The 20,089-nt window shown below is 35.5% G+C and overlaps 1 protein-coding gene across 7 annotated transcripts in view; it reads right to left on the reverse strand.

Annotated features, from left to right (window-relative positions):
• LOC149567550 (Haloacid dehalogenase-like hydrolase (HAD) superfamily protein) overlaps positions 1-10,181 on the reverse strand; it is a 103,837-nt gene extending 93,656 nt beyond the window's left edge. The window contains exons 1-5 of one of the 7 annotated variants that reach the window (XM_089820764.1): positions 9,998-10,115; positions 9,697-9,789; positions 9,540-9,566; positions 9,265-9,379; positions 9,028-9,152 (exon numbers count right to left, since the gene is read on the reverse strand). In XM_089820764.1, the coding sequence (XP_089676890.1) occupies positions 9,028-9,152; positions 9,265-9,322 (183 nt within the window). In that variant the 5' untranslated portion in view covers positions 9,323-9,379; positions 9,540-9,566; positions 9,697-9,789; positions 9,998-10,115. Of the gene's footprint in view, positions 1-9,027; positions 9,153-9,247; positions 9,380-9,539; positions 9,790-9,997 lie in introns of those variants that run through there. The other 6 variants (XM_089820768.1, XM_089820769.1, XM_089820765.1 and 3 more) reach the window with 6 other exon arrangements.
• Between the last annotated feature and the right edge of the window lie 9,908 nt (positions 10,182-20,089).

Consider the following 20,089-nt stretch of genomic DNA (forward strand, 5'->3'; position numbering starts at 1 on the left):
CAATTACTTGTTACCTAATCAAGCTCACAAAATGTCATGACCAACTTGAAGTAGTTGGAAAGAAAGTTGAAGATGCAAAGCTGGCAAACTTGGCTTTGAATGAGTTCTCATCTTCATGGCAATCATTTGTTAAGACATTTGTGCTCAAGAGAATCTTCCTTCTTTCGAAAGTCTATGTGATGAATCTATGCAAGAGGAAACCCAAATGGAATAAAAAGCCAACAAGAAGAGTGGTGGTGATAATTTAGCCCTATTCAATATATGTATGGATATAAAGGAAAAGGTAACAACAAGGGTAAGGGAAAGGATGAGGATCCATCCTCATAGCCAAGGAAGAAGCAATTGAGTAAAATCAACTATTTCATTTCTCATTAGTGTAATATCCCCTGATGGAACCTGACTTGATTTATCTTATATTTCTCAATTAGGGTTTGGTTTGTTAAGTCTCTAATAGGATTGGTCAATCATCTCATTAGATTTATGTTATCTTTAACACTCATATCCAGCCTTATTATTATTCCAGCTCAAGACAAAAGGAGTAGGTATTAACCAAGTTGCCTAGATACCAACTTTGCAAGGGATTCCCTCAAAGTTTACAAATCCAAGCACTTAAGTCTTTCTTGACACAATGCCCACAAGGCCTTGGGGTCATTGATCCCTACCCTATTCTGGGATTTGGATTTATACAAGCCCCTCCTTGGTAACATTACAATCTCCCTTTTATAAGTCAATAGTAATAGGACTTGGAAATATATAGGTTTATCAATTTGTTATGAATATATTAATTGTATACTTATGAATATATATGTAATGTATTTATATAATTAAGTCTAGATAAATTGTTAGTTGTATATTGGATCTGCGATGGAGGATCTACAATGGCAAGGAAGAGGTGATTTTCAAAAACATGGAGGTTGGCACTATGCAAACCAAATGCAAAGCAGATGGCCTTTCAACCAATGAGGGCATGCTAAGTTTTTGGATCAAATAAAGGATGGAAAAAAGAGGGTGTCTATGGTTAAAGTTGCATCAATGGAACCCTTACCCGAAATCTAGGAATGGCAAGGAACGAGAGAATGTGCCCAAAGGGCACCCTATGGGAGAAGATTTTTTTCATATTCCAAAGGATTTCAAGTTTCAAAAAATCACTCCAAAATTTTGGCAACCAAACTCGAAGAAGCCAAGTGAACCAAAAACAATCGAGGTAAGCGAAAACATCATTTATGCCAAAGGTCCTTCGCTTAGTATAAACAATAAGCAATCGTTGCAATCTGTAGAATTCCTTCCTTCTCTTAGAATAAACAATAAACAATGGCTGGAATCGGTAGAATTTCTTCCTTCGCATAGCATAAACAATAAACAATTGTCGGAATATGTAGATTTTCTTCCTTCGCATAGCATAAACAATAAACAATGGTTGGAATTTGTAGAATTTTTGGAGGAAAAGGCTTTAGTTATGATATGGTTAAGTCCATAGCCATCTTTGGCTAGAGTTAAAGAATGGTGTGATGAGAACTAGGGATGTGTGATCTCTCTAAGGACACTGGCCAATCGTTTTCTTTTGCTAATTTGCATCTCAAAGGAGGACAGGGATTGGATTATGACAAATAGACCATATTTGATTGATGGGAACGGTCTTTACATCAAAGAGTGGTCTCAAAACTTTGATCCTGAAGAGTGTCCCTATATGGTTTTGTCTACATAACCTCCCACAAGAATATTGGGCAAAAGAGATGATCAAAATGATAGGCGATTCAATAGGAACTCTTATTAGGCATGAGGAGGTTTTGGATTCCAAGGACCTCTATAGGTTTGCCCTAGGATATTAGGATGGAGGCAGATGTGTGATGTACATCCTAATTTTTTCATATTAGGATCCTTGAAAGGGGAGTGGAGACACTCTTATTGCAGAAAATGGAGATAGGGATGAGATAGAAAGAAGGGATAGGGTTTTGTAGAATAAGGGAAAAGGGTCAGAATTAGATAGACTCGATGATGAAATAATAAGGCTTGTGGATGAAAGGGAAGGCCAATCAAAAAGGAACCAAATAGAATGAGAGGACCATACATTGAAATATACTTATTGTAAGATAGAAGATATTGAAGGAAGGGAATGGTCTCACCTAGAGGCAATTGATCAAACCTTTGTTCTAGTGATAGAAGGGAGAGATGTAGTCTTGGATTGGGATAGTTCAATTCAAGTGGTTAAGGAAACCCCTTTCTCTCAATATTTGGAGGTAGAGGGGGGAAGGATGGTGGAAAATTTGGATTTGATCAAGGATAGGAAAGAAAAGATGCCAAATGAAAAAGTCGGTAGCAATGATAAAGGGATTAGTGGAACAGTTTGGAACATTTTGGTGAATAGAGAGCAAGGTTCTTATGTAGATGGAAGGAATATGGATATCCTAGATACTTTATCAAAAGGCAATAGTAAAGATAAGCAGTTGGATGAGGGGCCAATTGAAGATATTGTAGCAAGACTAAAGCAAGGTGTATGTTTTATTTTTTTGCAAAATGTGGAAAATGGAGGCCTTAGCAAGCTGAGGGGGACAAGTAAGATAGTGGAACCAATCTTTAAAGACACTAAGATATCCCCTATGTGGACTTTGGAGAGCTCTCAAGAAGGAATTAAAGATAATGCAAGGAATAGTGTTGATTTGGACTCAAACTATGGCTCACAAGATGAGGAGGGAGATGAGATGGGAATTTTTTGAAACTCTGGGGATTGAAGAATATAGCTCTATAGAACAAACAACTTCCTCTATCTCTAAGCCAAAAGTGAAAAAGTGGAAGAGGGGTCCAAAAACCACAAGATGAAATTGGAGATGGTTGGGAATGTTGCAAACCAAACCAAACTTTTGAGATCTCCTTTCATGGAATGTCAGGGGCTACAATGCCCCTAACAAGATTTGTTTGATCAAAAGATGTCTTGATCAAACAAGACCTGATGTGGTTAGAGTGCACATTAAAGTGGTTAAACAAGCAAGAGGATGGCAATGCTTGAGACTAGAATCAAAAAAGTTAAATTTCATATTTCTAGTTATTAATGTATATGGTTCAAACAGTTGTGCCCTTAAACAAGTCTTGTGGAATGAGTTATCTGAGATTTTGGAAAGGAATCAAGAGGATATTATTATATTGGGGGAGGGGGAGATTTTAATGCTCTTCTTAACCCTTTGGATAAAAAAGGAGGTTGGGGATGCCTAAAGAGGGGCAGCATATATTTTAACAACTTTGTTTCAAAGAATGAGCTGATTGAGGTATCATTCAAGAAGGGTTAGTTCACCTAGACGAATAAGAGAGTGAGATTCGAAAATATAACTGAGAAACTGGAAAGATGTTTAATAGCAGTGGATTGGGCAGCACAGTGGTTGGATAGGTGAGGCATATATTTCACCTATAATAAGTTCAAATCACTATCCAATCAATCTCAGAATTCAGGAGGATGAAGCCCTGATAGGTGTCCCTTTAAGTTCGAAGCAATGTGGTTGAGGATGGAAGGATTTGATGCTCTAATTTGAGATTGGTGGTCAATAGCCCCAAGGACAATAGGTAATAAAGCTTTCTTTTTCTCAAAAAATTGTAGTTTCTTAAAGAGAAGCTAAAGGAATGGAACAGGGTTCATTTTAAGAACATTTTTGTGGAAAAATTTAGATTGGAGGGGGTGTTAAATGTTTTGCATACACATGTGATAGAAAATGGTATGGGTGATCAAGGTTTTAAATTAGAACAAAAATTGAACAAGGAATATAAGGAAATCCTAGCTAGTGAAGAAATATATTGGAGGCAAAAATCATGGGAACCATTGTTAAAGGACGGTGACAAAAACACCAAGTTTTCCACAATTCAATAAAGATTAGGAGGGCTAGAAATTTAAAAAATATATATCTATCAAAGATGAGAATGTACAAGACCTAGAGAAGGTAGAAGAAATCATGAGGGAGGCATTTAGATTTGTCTCAAGTTATAAGGAAAGGGATGAGGAAGTAACTAGCAATGGCATGAGATTTTAGAGATTATCCCTAAATGTATTTTTGAAGCCCAAAATCAGATGTCAATGAATGTGGTCCCCTTGGAGGAAGTGAAGCAGGCTTTGTTTAGGTTGGAAAGTGACAAAGCTCCTGGTCCATATGGTTTTCTGGCTATGTTTTTGAGCATTTATGGGATGTTTTTAAATTTGGCCTTCTCAATATTGTAGAAGAATCACGTAAAGGTGGCTTTTCTTTTAGGGACTTCAATAAAATCTTCATTACTTTGATTCCAAAGAGGAATGTTATCAACACCTTTGAAGACTTCACACTGATTTCCCTTTGTAACACAATCTATAAGGTTATCTCTGAAGTTATTGCTAATAGGCTAAAGAAGGTGTTAGATGGGGTCATATCTTATAAACAAAGTGGCTTCTCCCGACGCAGGTCTATTTTTGAAGGTGTTATCATAGCTCATGAAGCAATTCACGCTATGAGATTGACAAAAGCATAAAGGATGATGGTAAAGTTGGATATAAAAGAGCATATGGTGAGGTGGATAGGGGCTTTTTTATTGATATTTTGCAAAGGTTTGGTGATGATTGGGTTAAGAGCTACATTGAAACTCCTAGATTCTTGGTTTTGATTGATGGGAACCCACAAGGTTTCTTTGAAACAAAGAAAGGGATTCTACAAGGTGACCCCACTATCCCCCTTCTTGTTTATTATTATGGCAGAGGTTTTAGGAGGAATCGTAAGTGCACGGAATGAACAAAGGGCATGGAAGGGTGTTAAGGTTGCAGAAAGGGGTAGATCCCCTTACCCGCCTTTAGTTTGTTGATGATACATTTTTGGGAGGGGAAGCAACTGGGCAAGAAGCTCATGTGATGAAGGAGACCCTAGAGCTTTAGGTGTTGTTTTAGGACAATTTATTAAGTGGAAGAAATCTGAAATTTTCTTCTTTAATACCCCTAAACAAAAGCAGATATTCTGCAAATTTTCAAACCTTTAGAATCTTTGAGGCATAATCTTATTCTCATGTATTTATCTTCTAAATTCCAGTTTACTCCTATTTCTGTTATGAATAATTTTTCATGATCTTCCAAAAGGGAAGACACAATATCTGTTTGGTAATTTTTATCTGTCAATTTGAATTTAGAACTTTTGCTACCCGGATTGTTTAAAGTCCTCTTTTCCCCTTAAGGCATAACCATGGTTAACAATGCATCTCCTTCATCTACTAAAGGCATACCCAGATGCTTGAAAAAATAACCCTGAATTTGTATTATCCCTTGATCTATTATCCAACTTAAATTGTCCACAGCAGAGACCTATTAAGCATTTTCCAGCATAACTTTTAGATCTGCATGAAAAATTTTGTTTTGCTTTTCCTTCCCATATTGTTTCAATGTTACATCATTTCTTAACATTACTGCTATCGCACTTTAAAAAAGTGTGTACCTGTTAGTATCCCACTTTGGCTTCTCGTATCCTTGATCACTTCCACTCATTATAAAATCGTTCATTGCCATATCTTGATATCTTTGTATATTCCAATATGTTGTCCACAAAAGTGGTAAGATATTAGCTTGTGATAGATTAATGATCTTATTCTTATTCCTCCACACCAAACTGCTACTTGATGAATCTTGAAAAAATTCTACCTTGACATTCTTCTCTAACAAAACTCTCTTGAAAAAAATGTCCTTAACCATTTCCCTTTTTTGGATTTCTAGGAACATATAAACCTGCATCTCTGCTTTCAATTATATCTAAATCTGAGTCACTGATATAGGAGAAATCTGATTCCCAGGGAATACCTTTCTGCCTAGCATTCCAACACATTGAGTAGATAAATGATCTAGTAGATTGAAATTGCTACAAACGTTTTCTTTTTTCTCACAGAAGATCATTTATACCCATTCACCATATCTGGAAGTGATTCTGAAGGAGGATGGAAGGATTTTACCAGTATCTAGAAGAATGTAAACCCTAGGTGTAAATTTTAAAAAATTGCAAAGGGATCAATTGTTAAGAAAACCCCAATTTATTGCCTATGATTTCAAGGATGTTTGCATCCCTATATTCCATGGGTAGATTATGAAACTGAACCCAAAATGGTATAAAATTAACATTAATATTTTCAATAGAGAAGTTTGAGGTCCAATTTTGCATGTGAAGTCCTAAAATTCTATAAAACTAACGTTTATTTTTTAAAACTCTATTTTTCTCTTCCTTAGAATTGAAGATAACTATAAACATACTTCTTCTACTATCTAGGAAGGCTTTCTTTTCCTCATCTAACCAGTTTTCCCCAATCAATCAGGAAAGCTCACTAAATGAAATGGAAATATTCCAAAACTTGCAGCTAAATGCCATTTGACTCACATGGTTATTATGTGCAAGAAGAAGCTCTTCTAAGAACGATATGCTTGAATTGATATGGTTTGACTCATCTGCTCTCTTCCTCTTTGAAGCATCCTTGACCAAACCCTCTAAGTTATCTCCATTATATCTTTCCTCAATCAAATGTTGTTTATCTTCATCGATTTCCTTTTTCTTTTCAATCCATCTTTTTGACCCATTATTCTTTCTTGTTTGATCTTTCCACCAATTGAGAAAGTAAACAGTGGAGTTTTGATTTTTTTTTGGAATTGCTCTCAAAATATCCTCCCCTTCCCATTCTACAATCTGATTGTTGCCACTCATTTTGAACCATTCCCTTTCTATTTGCAAAGCTACCTACTTGAGATTTGTCTGCAATACCATGCCTTTCATTTATTTGTTTCATAATAAAGTTCCTTCTAGAGAAAATCTTCCAATAGTAGAGTGACCATGCCTTCCTTGGAAAACAGGGATTAAACAAATGTCCAGATTTTGTTGTTGGAAAGATGGGTAACTTATTAGGGAACGAATGTAGGGGATTTCCTAATTTTTGTCCATCATTCTGCCCTTCTGAGTTTTATTTGATTTTCCTTTCTAACTTTCTGTTCTAATCTCTTTCTCACCTTTCTCAAGCGAGCCTTGTGCCCTGAAATTAAAGAAAATTTGATTTGTGAAATTTATTTTCCTATGTGCGTCCTTTAATCTTCCTTCATCTTTTCTTGTCTTTCTAGGATCAAGCTTTCTATATCTGGGGACCAAAACATTCCTTGAAATTATTCGACTATGATCTGTCTGCCCAGCTAGGATTCCTTTATTCTTTGGTTGCAGAAAACTCCCATAAACTCACCTTTGCCAGTATTTGCAGATTGTTGTTTGACGATGTATCTTTCCTCCATGATTTGCTCTTCCCCCAAATGCCATTCTCCGATTGGTGTCTTATGGGTTGCAGAGCTCTTTTACTGAAGAACTATCATTCTCTCCATTTTAGTCTTATTCTTTCCATTCTCAAAAGAGTTTTCTTTATACACCACTTAGTTTTTCCCTTCATTCTTGGTCTAAATTTTCTTACCTGATAATGATTCATATTTGTACCAAGAACAAAAAAGAAGATGGTGAATTGCAAAACTGCTACCACTATCATTAAGCTAAAAATATAACAACCTTTTACATATTATCATATAATATTCACCATGTATCTTCTTATCATCTATATGATTGGTACAACAATATGGTGTATCACGGTTGAGTTGGTTGTGTATCAATACAAAAGTTGTCCATTTAATATCAAATATCAACATTCATTTCCAAGCAAATTATTAATGTTTTGTAGTTCATGTGAGATTCGAAGTGAAAAAAGTTGTGTTGTTTAATGAAAAGCTAAAGATTACTCTGAGATGAGAAATCAATTGAGAAACCAAAGGTTGTTCATGGCAAAAAAGGGTTGTTGAATATAAAGTCATTCAGATTTCGATGTAACCATCAATACCGTACATAAATTTGTTTTACAAGAGAAGAACCGTATTAATGGGAATAGATTAAAAAGATTCTCAATCATCTCTTCTAAACAGTGTCTCACGTAGTCTCTCCATTCCTTGATGGTTTACATTCATAGAATGAAAACCCACTGAGTATTCATGAGAAATTTCTTGTCCTGTGTTATTTGACCCCGAGCTTTTTGAGTTTCAAAGACAAGTTTCCAAGATTTAGTTGCTAAAATTTGTGAGTCAATGGGAAAAACTCACCCCAGTCATATAATAATAACCAATTTTCACATTTTTCTCTCAGTTCTCACTCCTCCTACACATTAACAAAATCAATAAATACTCACAAGTCTAAAGTTCTATGTGATCCTAAAGAGCTTTAATTTAGACTTGGCGGAGAAGGCTCCACCCTTCAACCTCGCCATATTCCGCAATGGGAACACACTAAAAATGAGAACTCTCAATCCCACAACCTTGGTTGTGCCCTCAAACTGTCACAAGGGGTGCTGCCCTTCTACTCCACAACAGGTTTCTGTCCTCAGGCTCTTAAGCTTTTGAAAAGAACAAAACAAAAAAATTGTTTTGAACCCATATTTTATATTAATAGGACTTGTAAATATAACAAGGCAAACTACTTGTGACTTGTTTAAGTTTAGCTTTATACATATTTCTAAAAAAAATGTATACAAATTTATGTGAATTTTATTATTTAAATATTTGAGCAAATTATCAGACCCAAATAAAATTTGGGTCTAAAAGAGATTTTGCCAAGTCCAAATTTTTGAATTATGATCAAATTGATTAAAGATCTTTGATATCTCTTAGATGATGTTCATATATAAAAATCTTTGTTGTATGATTCCTTGGTGATGATAATTTGACGAGCCACCTCAAATTGTAACAGCCCAAGTCATAATGTATTAACTACGGTCAAATTGATTAAACATCTAAGCTATCTCTTGGATGATGTTCATGTTTCAATCTTTGCAGTAAAATTCCTTACTAATGATGATTTGACAAGTCTCCCTAAATCGTAACATTCCTTGTCATAGTTACAGATAAAATTTACCCTCCAACGTCTGAACTTGCCTATAAACTAGAAGTTTGTAAACAAAAATCAACTGATTACAGTAAGATATATAATAAACAGATTAGCCTCTCAACCAAAAGGTCTAGCTTTCAGATAAGCGTACCTTATAATGATGAGACTGTGCCAAGTCCCTAAGACCACTCAAACTTTGAAAATTTTGATTTTCTTTTGTTGCAACAGCAAATGTTTTCGGCATGCTTCTAAAGTGATGTTTTCTCTGATGTATTTCTGCCATTAATTATAACATTATATTAGGCACTCCTCAATAAAAGTAGTCCCGTATGCCCAAAGAGATCCACCCTCCAGATAGGCAAAGATTATGCCTGAAAATTGTGCTCACTTGGACAAGTATGACTGTGCTCCGGTACCAAAGAGCCTATTCGAACAGCAAATGTCATGGGAGAGAGGTTCAATTCTGCATAAACAGGGCCCCAAAATGATAATGGTGGTACTTTCTGCAACACAAAATTATTGATTAAACTAAGCTGACACAAAAGTTAGTGCAGGTGGATAGTTATTTCAAAATCAGTAAAAGTGAAGTGAATAGGAGCCCACTAGTTTATAAAAACTAATAACGTGAAACAGGTGTGCAGTGAGTTTCCAGGAGCTTGATACCTGTATTTGTTGACCATTTCACTTTGTCTTTGTCAATTAAAGGTTTGAAGTCTGATTAAGGAAATAAATTTCTCGAAGCCTTCAGTAGCATAATTACTATTTTTGTAATCTAGAGCAACATTTTCAATGATTTGAAATCTTTTCACTAAAAAGATACGTCTGCAAATTTCTCTCTTTGGTAGACTAAGGAGGCGGAGTCAAGGTGATTAGACCTAAACTTATATGCACAAGGTTCATCATTTGCTAATTGCTGCATTTAGAAGTTCCGTGCTGATACATATTAGCGTCGTGCGATTGTTGCAGAGCTCAACATTGAAGGAAGACAATCTTATTGAACAAGTTATTAGCGCGTGTGGCGAAGATACTTGTCACTAAATTGACGCAAAGTCAGCAGACGAAGTACATTGTTGGAAGGGTTTAAGTGCCTGCAAATGAAACAAGGAGTTAGAGGGACTCACCTTCAACTGTGATTAGCATCAAAATCCAGTCCAACAATATTCCGTCATCAAAAGGTAGTGTTCTCCCGGTTGCTAGGCCGGCGAGCAGCAAGATTTTTGTACGTGCACTCTTTGCGACCGCTGCGTATTTATATTGTAGTTTCTCCTTCGTATTAAGTGTAATTGACTGCACTTAATTGAGAGTCGATACAAAATAGTGAGTGCATACAAAATTTAGTATATATCCATTTTACCCTGTTCAATTCAAAACTATATCTTCTCAAACCGAAAATAGGAATGACCAGTTGACACAATCATGAACTTCCATCATGTCTAGCTTAAGCACTATGGCAAGTATTGTAACGTTCAACTAGGGAACTAGAACAACCAATTCTATAATAAAAAACATGATACATTTTTTAACATAACATTAATAACATAATGATGTAATATGTTAGAACATTACAATCATAACACCATAATGACGTAATCTTATGCGGGAATGGTAGAGTTTCTTGGCGGCAATTTGGCTGTAGGAATTGGCAACTGAATTGTAGGGCGTGTGGATGTGGACTCTAGTAATGGCAATGTTGGGAATGACATTCTAGGTGGTTCCCATGAGAAGGAAGAAGACAAAGTATTACTGGGGTTTATTTCAAGAAGGCATGGGGATGTTGAGACATCGAGAATTCATGTGATCCGGCTCGTGAAGAGGATGCGAATGAAGTTGGAGGACGGAAGTGGTCTTCCCTTTTTGGAAAAAGGCCAACAAGTAAGTCAACTTTCCCCCCTATTACATCTAAATCTTGCTAGGAGAAAGGTGAGTTCCGGATATTTGTTCCGGACCCGATCATTGGTTTCTCTATATCATCAATGGATTTAACCCTAGTTGGGAAATTTTTGGAGGCCCGACTAGATATTGATTCCTTGAGGAATATGATAAAAAGGAAATGAGCCCTTCGAGGTCAGGTTGACATTGCTATTATGACTAGAATTTTCTTTTTCTTTTTATTCACTTGTAAGGAGGATCTAAATAAATTATTATGTGGGGGCCCATGGTACTTTGGAAGAAGTTCCCTTACAGCCAAAAAATGGGAACCAAATCTAGACCTGTCGGATGATTTCTTTCTCACTACTCATGTTTGGGTTAGACTCCCATTGGAGTTTTGGCATGAAGATATTTTTAAAGGGATTGCTAGATCCTTTGGTGAACTTATTGCAATTGACAATATGACTACCTTGAGGTTGAGGCTTATGTTTGCTAGGATCTATGTTAAGGTTGCTCAACTAAAAGAATTACCTCAGAAGGTGGACATAATCTCTAAACTAGGAAAATGGACTCAAGAGGTTGTTTTCGAAGATCTTCTAAATGCTTGTTTCTTCTGCAAGAAGATGGGTCACTAGGCAAAAAATTGTCCACAGAAACCGAAAATGTAAAAAAGGTGGGGATAGTGGAAAAGAAGGCTCCAAAATTGGTATGAAACCTAAATTAACAAAAGGAAAGTCAATATCTAAGGTGATACAACTTGGGGGAACTCTAAGCAATCAGGATAAGGCTGATGAGAGTGGGATGTAATCGGAGGATGGTAGTAAGGTGTTGGGAGTGGAGGAAAGTCTTCCCTCTATCCCACAGGTAAATGAGGAAATGGTGAGGACACAGGACCAAATGGTTACTACTCTGAATAAGGGTGAGGAACTGGGAAATGATGAAGAGGAAGGGGATTTTGAGGAAGGTGAAATTTAAGAGGAAGATAAAGGAGATCTAAATGATATCTTGAATGATTATGTGGAGGATTCCCTTGATGGAGGTAACCCCCCATTATTGGAACCTCTACTTGAGGAGTCAATTTCGACTGATTATGTCCCTAGTTTTAACCTTGAGAATCCAATCTTACCAAGGGAACATAAAGTTGGTAAAGAAGAACTTAAATAGAGAAGTGGACAAAGGAAGAAGGTTGAGAAGGAGGCTTCCTCAATAGTCTTGTCATCAAGAGTTGCAACTAGAAGAAAGAAATTGGAGATAGCATTACCAAAAGTTAAAGCTAATGTTGGATCTCCAAGAAAAGTGAGTAGAAAGACTATTAAAAATAAGAGAGAAACAGAAAGTACGCAGAATATAGTTGATGGGAAACAAGCTACTATTATGGATTTTACCCCTAAAAAGTAATGAATATCACATCTTGGAATGTAAGGGGGATGAATAGCATCCATAAACGAGATGTAGTTAGGAATTTTGTTCGGGATCACAAGTCGGATATTATGGTGATTCAGGAAATAGAAATGGAGAAAGGAAAGGCAGAAATTTTTAAATCTTTGAATAACTATGGTCTTTTGGCTAGTAGTTCTAAAGGGGCCTCAAGTGGCACTCTGATCATGTGGAAACATTCTATGATCTCTGGGACTTTGATGGATTCAAGCAAACACTTTACTGCGGTGAAGATCCATAATTTAACTCTGGGAACCTACTGGTATGTGGTAAATATATATGCTCCTAAAAATAAAAGTGTGAGGAAAAAGTTCTAGAATTCTGTATCTAAGCTTAAAATTTTAGATTATAATGGTAGATGGATTATGCTAGGGGACTTTAACGTTCCTCTTTATGAACATGAAAAAAAAGGGAGGTAATCCAAGTTAGCTAGAAGGAATATTGGATATAATGGATTTTATTAACAAGGAGGGATCAATGGATATGGACCTCCAAGGGATAGATTTCACCTGGAGTAATAAAAGAACTGGAGATAGTTGTATTCAAGCCCATCTAGATAGGGTCCTTATATACCTTGATTGGACCCAAGATTTTGTTGGTGCCCTTTCTTTCATCCAGAAGGTTGCTTCTAACCACTTTCCACTACTGATTGAAGTGGATCCTCTTCAAGTAAGGAAGAATTTTTCCTTTTAGGTTTGAGAAAACATGGATGCAACATCCTAACTTTCTTACATTTTTTAAAGGATGGTGGAATATCAATATTGATGGTACGACCCTTTTCTGTGTTGCTAAAAAACTTTAAAATGTGAAAAACAAGGTAAAAGAGTGGAACAAGAGTTCTTTTCGAGATATCTTTAAAGGTAAATCTAATTTGAAAATGGAATTAAAGAACATTCAAGACATAATTTAGTTTGATAGTTACTCAGCATAGTTGTTAAAGGAAGAGAATGAGAAGCTAGTTAGTTACCATGATCTTGTATCAAGAGAAGAAACCTTGTGGAGGCAGAGAACTAGATCAATATGGCTTAAGGAAGGTGACTGAAATACTAATTTTTTTTATCTAACTACCATGAAGCATAGAGCTAGGAATCAAATTTCTAGCTTAGAAAAGGGAATGGATAAAATAACTAATGAAAATGAAATCACAAGGGAGATGGTTTCTTTCTTCTCCTCTCTCTTTATGTTGATTTGAATGTTGATTCTACTAGACAGAAAGGAGCTTCTTGAAACTATTCCTCAAATTATTACTAATTGTGATTGCAAGTAGGTCTTTGATTCTTTTGAGCACCTTTTTTGGAGGATTCACCTTCTTTTTTGTATCCAATTCCTACTTTTCCTTTTTGCCTATAGAGGTTTTGCTCATTCAGTTGAACCATGTCTGCTTGAGATTTCGTCATCCTTTCATTGATTTGCTTCTCAGTGTTTAGGTCATTTTTCAATCTTTCACTAATTTGTTTTTTACATCTCAACTCATTTCTTATTCTTTCATTGATTTGTCTTTAAAAATTTAGATCATTTCTTAATCTTTCATTGATCTATCTTTGGCTCATGATTTCCTCATTTGGAGAGCTAATGATCAACAAGGTCTGCATGCTAAATGGATTGGTTCTAGATCTCATTGTTTCTTCCATCCATTTCTTCTTTTATCTTGTTTTTCTGCTCCAAGACTTCACATAACCTTACTGACTAAATTTCTTGTTCTCTTTTCAGTTCTCTTACTTCTTCTTGCAAGGAGCCATTCTTTTCTAGGAGTTCTTTGATTGCATCATTTGCTTCATCTAAACTGCTTGAAGGGAAAAAAATCTTTAATTCTTTCTTCAATGTAGAGATTATCATTTATTTGATTTGCAGGTTCCTTTCTTCTTTTCAAGGATTGGGAAAGTCGCTCCTTAGCTTTCTTGAGTTGTGCAATGGCCATTTCCAAATCCAACTTTTCATTGTCAATAGCTTTGTCAAGTCTAAATATCTCCATATCCTTGATCTTTGATCAAGCTGTTATACTTTCTTGTAAGAACCAAGATGCTTTGATACCAATTGTTGAAAATATTCAAGACTATGCTAAGTTACTAAAAGGGGAGGGGTGAATAAGTAACTTCTAAAACTTTCACCAATTTCAATTCTTAATCCAATAAACCATTGAGCATTTAATTCATCATATCTGATCTAATTTGCATGCATGAGAAACTAAAAATATAAAAAAATTCACAACACTTGAACACAAAGTTTTGGTGACCCAAAAACCTTTCAAATAGAAAGTAAAATTAGGGTGGGGATGATACCCACAAACTTTAGCACTATAGCATAAAGTTGGCCTGTTAAGGCTTACATTGATCACTTCTAATGATCTGCCCTAGTAGGAGCAAATAGGACCACTAGGTCCACCTTGTGAGAGGATTTACAAACATACAATGAAGTATGCACTCGATAAAGAGATTTAGAAAAGACTATTAGGTCTACCTTGTTAGAGGATTTTGACGGATTCACCTATTAGGATGAAGCAGTAGATCTCTGACTTGCAACTAAGTTTGTTGATAGAGATTCCTTGGTGTACTGATCACCTTTCTGTGATAGATTTGTCACTGCTACTCCTTATGCTGATATGGCCTTTACAATTCTTTATCTGTTGCATTTATTTCATATTCGCATCTTGCACTTGCATTACACATTGCATATTACATTACATACAATGTTGGATATGATACAATACATCACATATATATACCAATCCAATTTACAAAATTACAAAGGTCAGTCATGACACAAGTTAACACAAATATTATAAAGTTGGCCCACATGAAGATACTCAGGTTCTAAAGACTGACTCAGTGAGGTTCTGATACTCAGCATCCATTGTCACTGCTTGGCATCGTCATGCTCTTGGTAAACGTAGAAGCTCGGTCCATACTAATCACTTTCAAGTAGTCTTGAACTTGGTCTACACTGGTGACTCAGTAGATATTGTGCAACTCAGAAAACATTGAATTACTTCATTACCATGGAGTAGCTCGAGTAGCACTATCTTCAAATTGCATGAACTGATAACTCGGTAGATACTGCAATGCTTGGTAACCACTGAAGCTGGTCCAAAGGACTCGGTAGCAAGTGTAGAAGCTCAGTGGCTACTAAATTACATGGCAAACATTGTAAACTATTCAAAGAGCTCAGTAGTTGTATAGAATCTGAATAAGTGTGTGTGTCACTAATAAAAAACTTGACTGATATGTCAATAGTGAAAGCATGGGCTTTTTCTTCATGGTCAGGCCTTAGAGATATCTTTTATATTGATTTGGAATCTCAATTCTTTGTAGCTTTTTTTTATTCTAAGATGTCTAGGGATTTTGCTCATAAGCAAAAAAGTTGGTTTTGTTGTGGGGTGAGTCTTTTCACTATGGTTTGGACTCCTAATTTCAAAGTTCAGACTACTAATATTCATTTTTATCTTTACTAGATCTCATTCCCATTATTACCTCTTGAGTATCAAGACAACCAAATTATTGAAATTCTAGCTAATAAATTAGGAATCTTTATTAAACATGACCTTACGATCGTCCACACCTCAATATTTGAGTTTGCTTGCTTCTAGACATGTAGAAATCTTTCCCCACACACATTTTTATAAAATCAGGGGTGTATGGAATTAGTCCCTTAAAGTTTAAGATGAGCAAATGGTTAATAAATTTCAAACAAGATTAGGGAATTTCAATTCTTAATGCCAACATTCAAATCAAGGAGTACAAGTTGTATGTTCAGATCATTGTTCAGGTCCCAACTTATGTGTGAACAAAGTATTTCCAGAACATGACATTGCTCCTAAGGATTCATTACAGGAACATAATAGTTTGGTCATGAGTAATGCTACAGGTTTTGAGTTCTTTCTTGGTTTCAAAACTCTTTTGTTTTTCCTTCGAGGCTTTCCTGTCCATTCTAAGGATTATCATACTACTATGACATTAAAACTCCCTCTATACAACAAGGTTCCAACATTATTGCAAAATCAATCATCAAAGTAGATTCTTCATTGGTCTTGTATAAAGCTTAGCATTTGATTGTCAAAGATCAATTTGTAGATTGGAAAGCACTTCAAATTGGTGATCAGATTGTTTCTTCAATTACTTCTACTATTATTTTTGAGATAGTAGAGAAAGTAGGATGCAATATAGGTAATTAGATGCCTTATGATCTTGATGACTTGCTAAAGGAATTTAAGTTTTGGAATAGCCAGATTACTCCTAAGAATGCTAACTGCTATAAGATTACAGATCTTGAGGAGAATATAGGCCAAGTTGATAAAGTGGATCTATTATTGGATTCTCTCACCATCAATGACCCTTTAGGAGTGGAGGAGTGTTTACTTCAACAAGTAACTAACGGTTTGGCCTATCAACATGAGGACACAATCTTGGGGGAGATAGAGGCTTCTAGGGATCAATTTGAATTACATTCCCATAATACCTTGAGTTCTTTTGATCACCATCAAAATTTCTCAATTGTTCAGTCTCCTTCTCAACATCAATCTTATTTCAAGGCACCCAAATCAAGAGGTAGACCTAAAGGTTCTAAAACTAGATATGAGATTGTATCAGGGATACAATCGTCACTCAATGATAAGTTTGTTATTTCCAAAAGAGTGATGAAGAGAGCAAAGGTTTCTCCTTGTCAACAATGAAAATTAACTCATGGAATGTCAAAGGCATATGACAAAAGGAATCTAATTCACCAGTCAATTGTAAACATGAAAGTCCATATTGTTATGTTACAAGATACCAAATTATCACAAGACTCATTTGATAATACCTTAGCTAAATGGCCGAAGTGGTCTTCAATTCATTCCCCTAGTAGTGGAGCTTCCAGTGGTCTTGTTGTTCTATGGAATCCATTATTAATTCAAGGACAGATTATCCTTCAACATTCCAACTATCAAGTGCTAAAGATGTCAAACTTTGACATTTCCTACACTTTGATAAATGTATATGGTCCTTCTTCTTCACATGATAAGAATAAAATTTGGGATAAGCTTTCTCAGTTAATTCAAATGCAAAATTCTCATCAAGTTATTTTGGAAGGTGATTTTAATGCAATCCTAAATCATGAAGAGAAGGTTGGCGACATCTGCCCTCCTCTTAAAACTATTCAAAAAAATTCATAATTTGTGAAAAATAATGATCTCATGGATTTTAAACCTCTGAATGCTAATTTTACATGGACAAATAGGAGGGTGGGTTTTACACAAATTGCAGTACGATTGGATAGATTTTTCTATCTAATGATTGGAAATTAGGTAATTATCGATTTCAGTCAGAAATATTGTCAATTCCAGACTCTAATCATTTTCCAATTTCCATCAATATCAACAAACTAGTATGTGTCAATCAGGATCAGCATAAGGCTTCTTTTAAATTTGAAAGAATGTGGTTGTGACATCCACACTTCTTGCCACTTGTAAAACAACTGTGGGGCAGTGCTCCTTTTGTATCACGATCTAGGATGCACCAATTTGCATGTAAACTAAAACATGTTAAGGCTCATATCAAAAACTAGAATCAACACATTTTTAAGAATGTTTTCAAGTAGAATGATGCAGTAAAGCTACAACTAGAGGAAATCTATAATATCACCATTCAACAGGGGATGAATTATGATAACTATGTCAAGCAAAAATGTCTTCAACAAGAGTGGGAGGAATTGTGTAGTAGGGAGCAAGAATATTGGTGTTAAAAGTCTAGAGAAGTATGGTTAAAACAAGGAGATAAAAATACAAAAAAAAAATCATGCATCCATACATAAAAAATGAATAGCTCAAACTATCTTTCAAATCAAAGCATCAAAATCAATAAATATTTTATCTAATGCTTAGCGAATTAGAGATGAAATTGTCAAGTTTTTTTCAAATCTTCTCACTCTTACAGGATACCCATATCCCCTTCCTTTGCAATTGGATGATCTCCTTCATTCTATCCCAATAATGGTGTTTGCGGATGAGAATACATAACTTATGGCTCCTTTCACCTTGCAAGAATTGAGAGAGGTTGTATTTTCATTTCCTCCTGAGAAAGCTCCAAGCCCGGACGAATTTACTGCACTATTATTTCAAAGTTGTTGGGATTTTCTTGGTTGGGATTTACTTGTAGCTATTGAAGAATCTCATAAAACCATATTTATGCTCAAGTATTTCAACTCTACAAAATATTGTATTAATTCCAAAAATTAAGGAGCCCAAAACCTTTGTTGATTTCTACCCAATCTCTCTTTGCACCTTAACATACAAAATTGTCTCCAAAGCTATTTATTTACATCTTCTCCCACATATTATTTCCCCCGAACAAGGAGGGTTTGTCCCAAGTAGAGAAATAATGGAGGGAGCAATGGTTGCTCATGAAGTTCTTCATTCTATCAACATTAACCAGTCATCCAATTTTGTTATCAAGTTAGTCATGCAGAAGGCCTATGAAAGAGTATGTTGGTCCTGTCTTTAACTAGTGCTTTAGAAGATGGGTTTTTCAAAGTATTGGTGTAAGTGGATAAAAGCATGCATCTCAGGAGCTTGGTTTTCAGTAATTATCAATGGATCTGCATCAGGTTTCTTCACCTCTACTCAAGGTGTGAGATAAGGAGATCCAATTTTTCTGGCATTATTCATTATCATGGCAAAAGCTTTTAACAAAATTATTAAGCATCATCACTTGATGGATAAAAGGAAAGGAGAAAAAATTGGGGTACATCTATCTCGGCCACACATTCTTTGTTTGCTGATAACACTCTACTTTTTGGAGCTTCACAAGTTTCAGAGGCTAAGCAGATTACGAAAACTTTACAGTTATACTTAGAGGTATCAGGGTAGAAAATTAATTCTCAAAAATCTAAGATCATTTTATTTAATACTAATAGAGCCATCTTAGTCAAGATTTTTTAAATTTTAGGCTTCTCTAAGGATACTTTTCTGTCCACTTATCTAGGCATTACTTTTTATATGGGTTCTAATAAGACCAGTTACTGGGAAAGTGTTTTCCAAAGAATTAAGAGCAAAGTGGTGTCTTCGAAAGTTAGATGGCTTTTACTTTTAGGTAAAATTTTACTTATAAAATCAGTACTTTCAAAAATCCCAAACTATTATTTGGTAGTCCTACAGGCCCCTTTGGTAGTCTTAGTTCAAATTCAGAAATTAATTAGAGGCTTGCTTTAGGTGGGAAATATGACAAATGAAAAGAAAATTCCCTTGATATCTCTTCAAGATATGGCCCATTCTCCTACAGCTGGGGGTGTAGGTGTGCATGACTTGGCATTGAGGAATAAAGCTTTTGGGGGTAAGCTGGTATGGCAGATGTATTGTAAACCACAATCCACATGGTGTCAAATAATGCAATAGAAATATCTAGATAATATTGATCCACACAGAATTTTCTCCATGTTAAACCCCCTAAGGGATCTGTTATATTGGATTTTATGATTGCCTCTAGAGATTTTATCCTCAAGTTCATCTCTTGGGAATTAAATTATGGGGATAAGATTAACTTTTGGAGAGACTCTTGGAATGGTCAACCCCTACTTATCACTCTTCCAAATATTCAAGAGATGTTGACTGCTTCAGAATTAGCTTGGGGAAGTCTTGTTATTCATTTCATAGATGTAGTCTGTCTCCATTCAAGGAGAGTTATTTGGAAAGATCTGGATCAGCTCACTTTAGATATCCAAACCAAACATCTCTTTCGTATGATATTGAGGGGTAGAACAACATTCATTTCCAAATACGAGGATGAATTAATATGGCTACTAGCTAATAATGGGAAATATTCAATTAAAGAAGGCTATAAACTACTTCAAAGTATTGCATTGGAGAAAAATCCTTCGAGAGCATATATGTTTTGTTGGAATAATATGGTGTTACCAAATGATGGGTGTTTTACATGGTT

This window comes from Cupressus sempervirens, chromosome 3 (assembly GCF_028749045.1).
Source record: "Cupressus sempervirens isolate cs-2001-9-10 chromosome 3, ASM2874904v1, whole genome shotgun sequence".
Classification (NCBI taxonomy): Eukaryota; Viridiplantae; Streptophyta; class Pinopsida; order Cupressales; family Cupressaceae; genus Cupressus; species Cupressus sempervirens.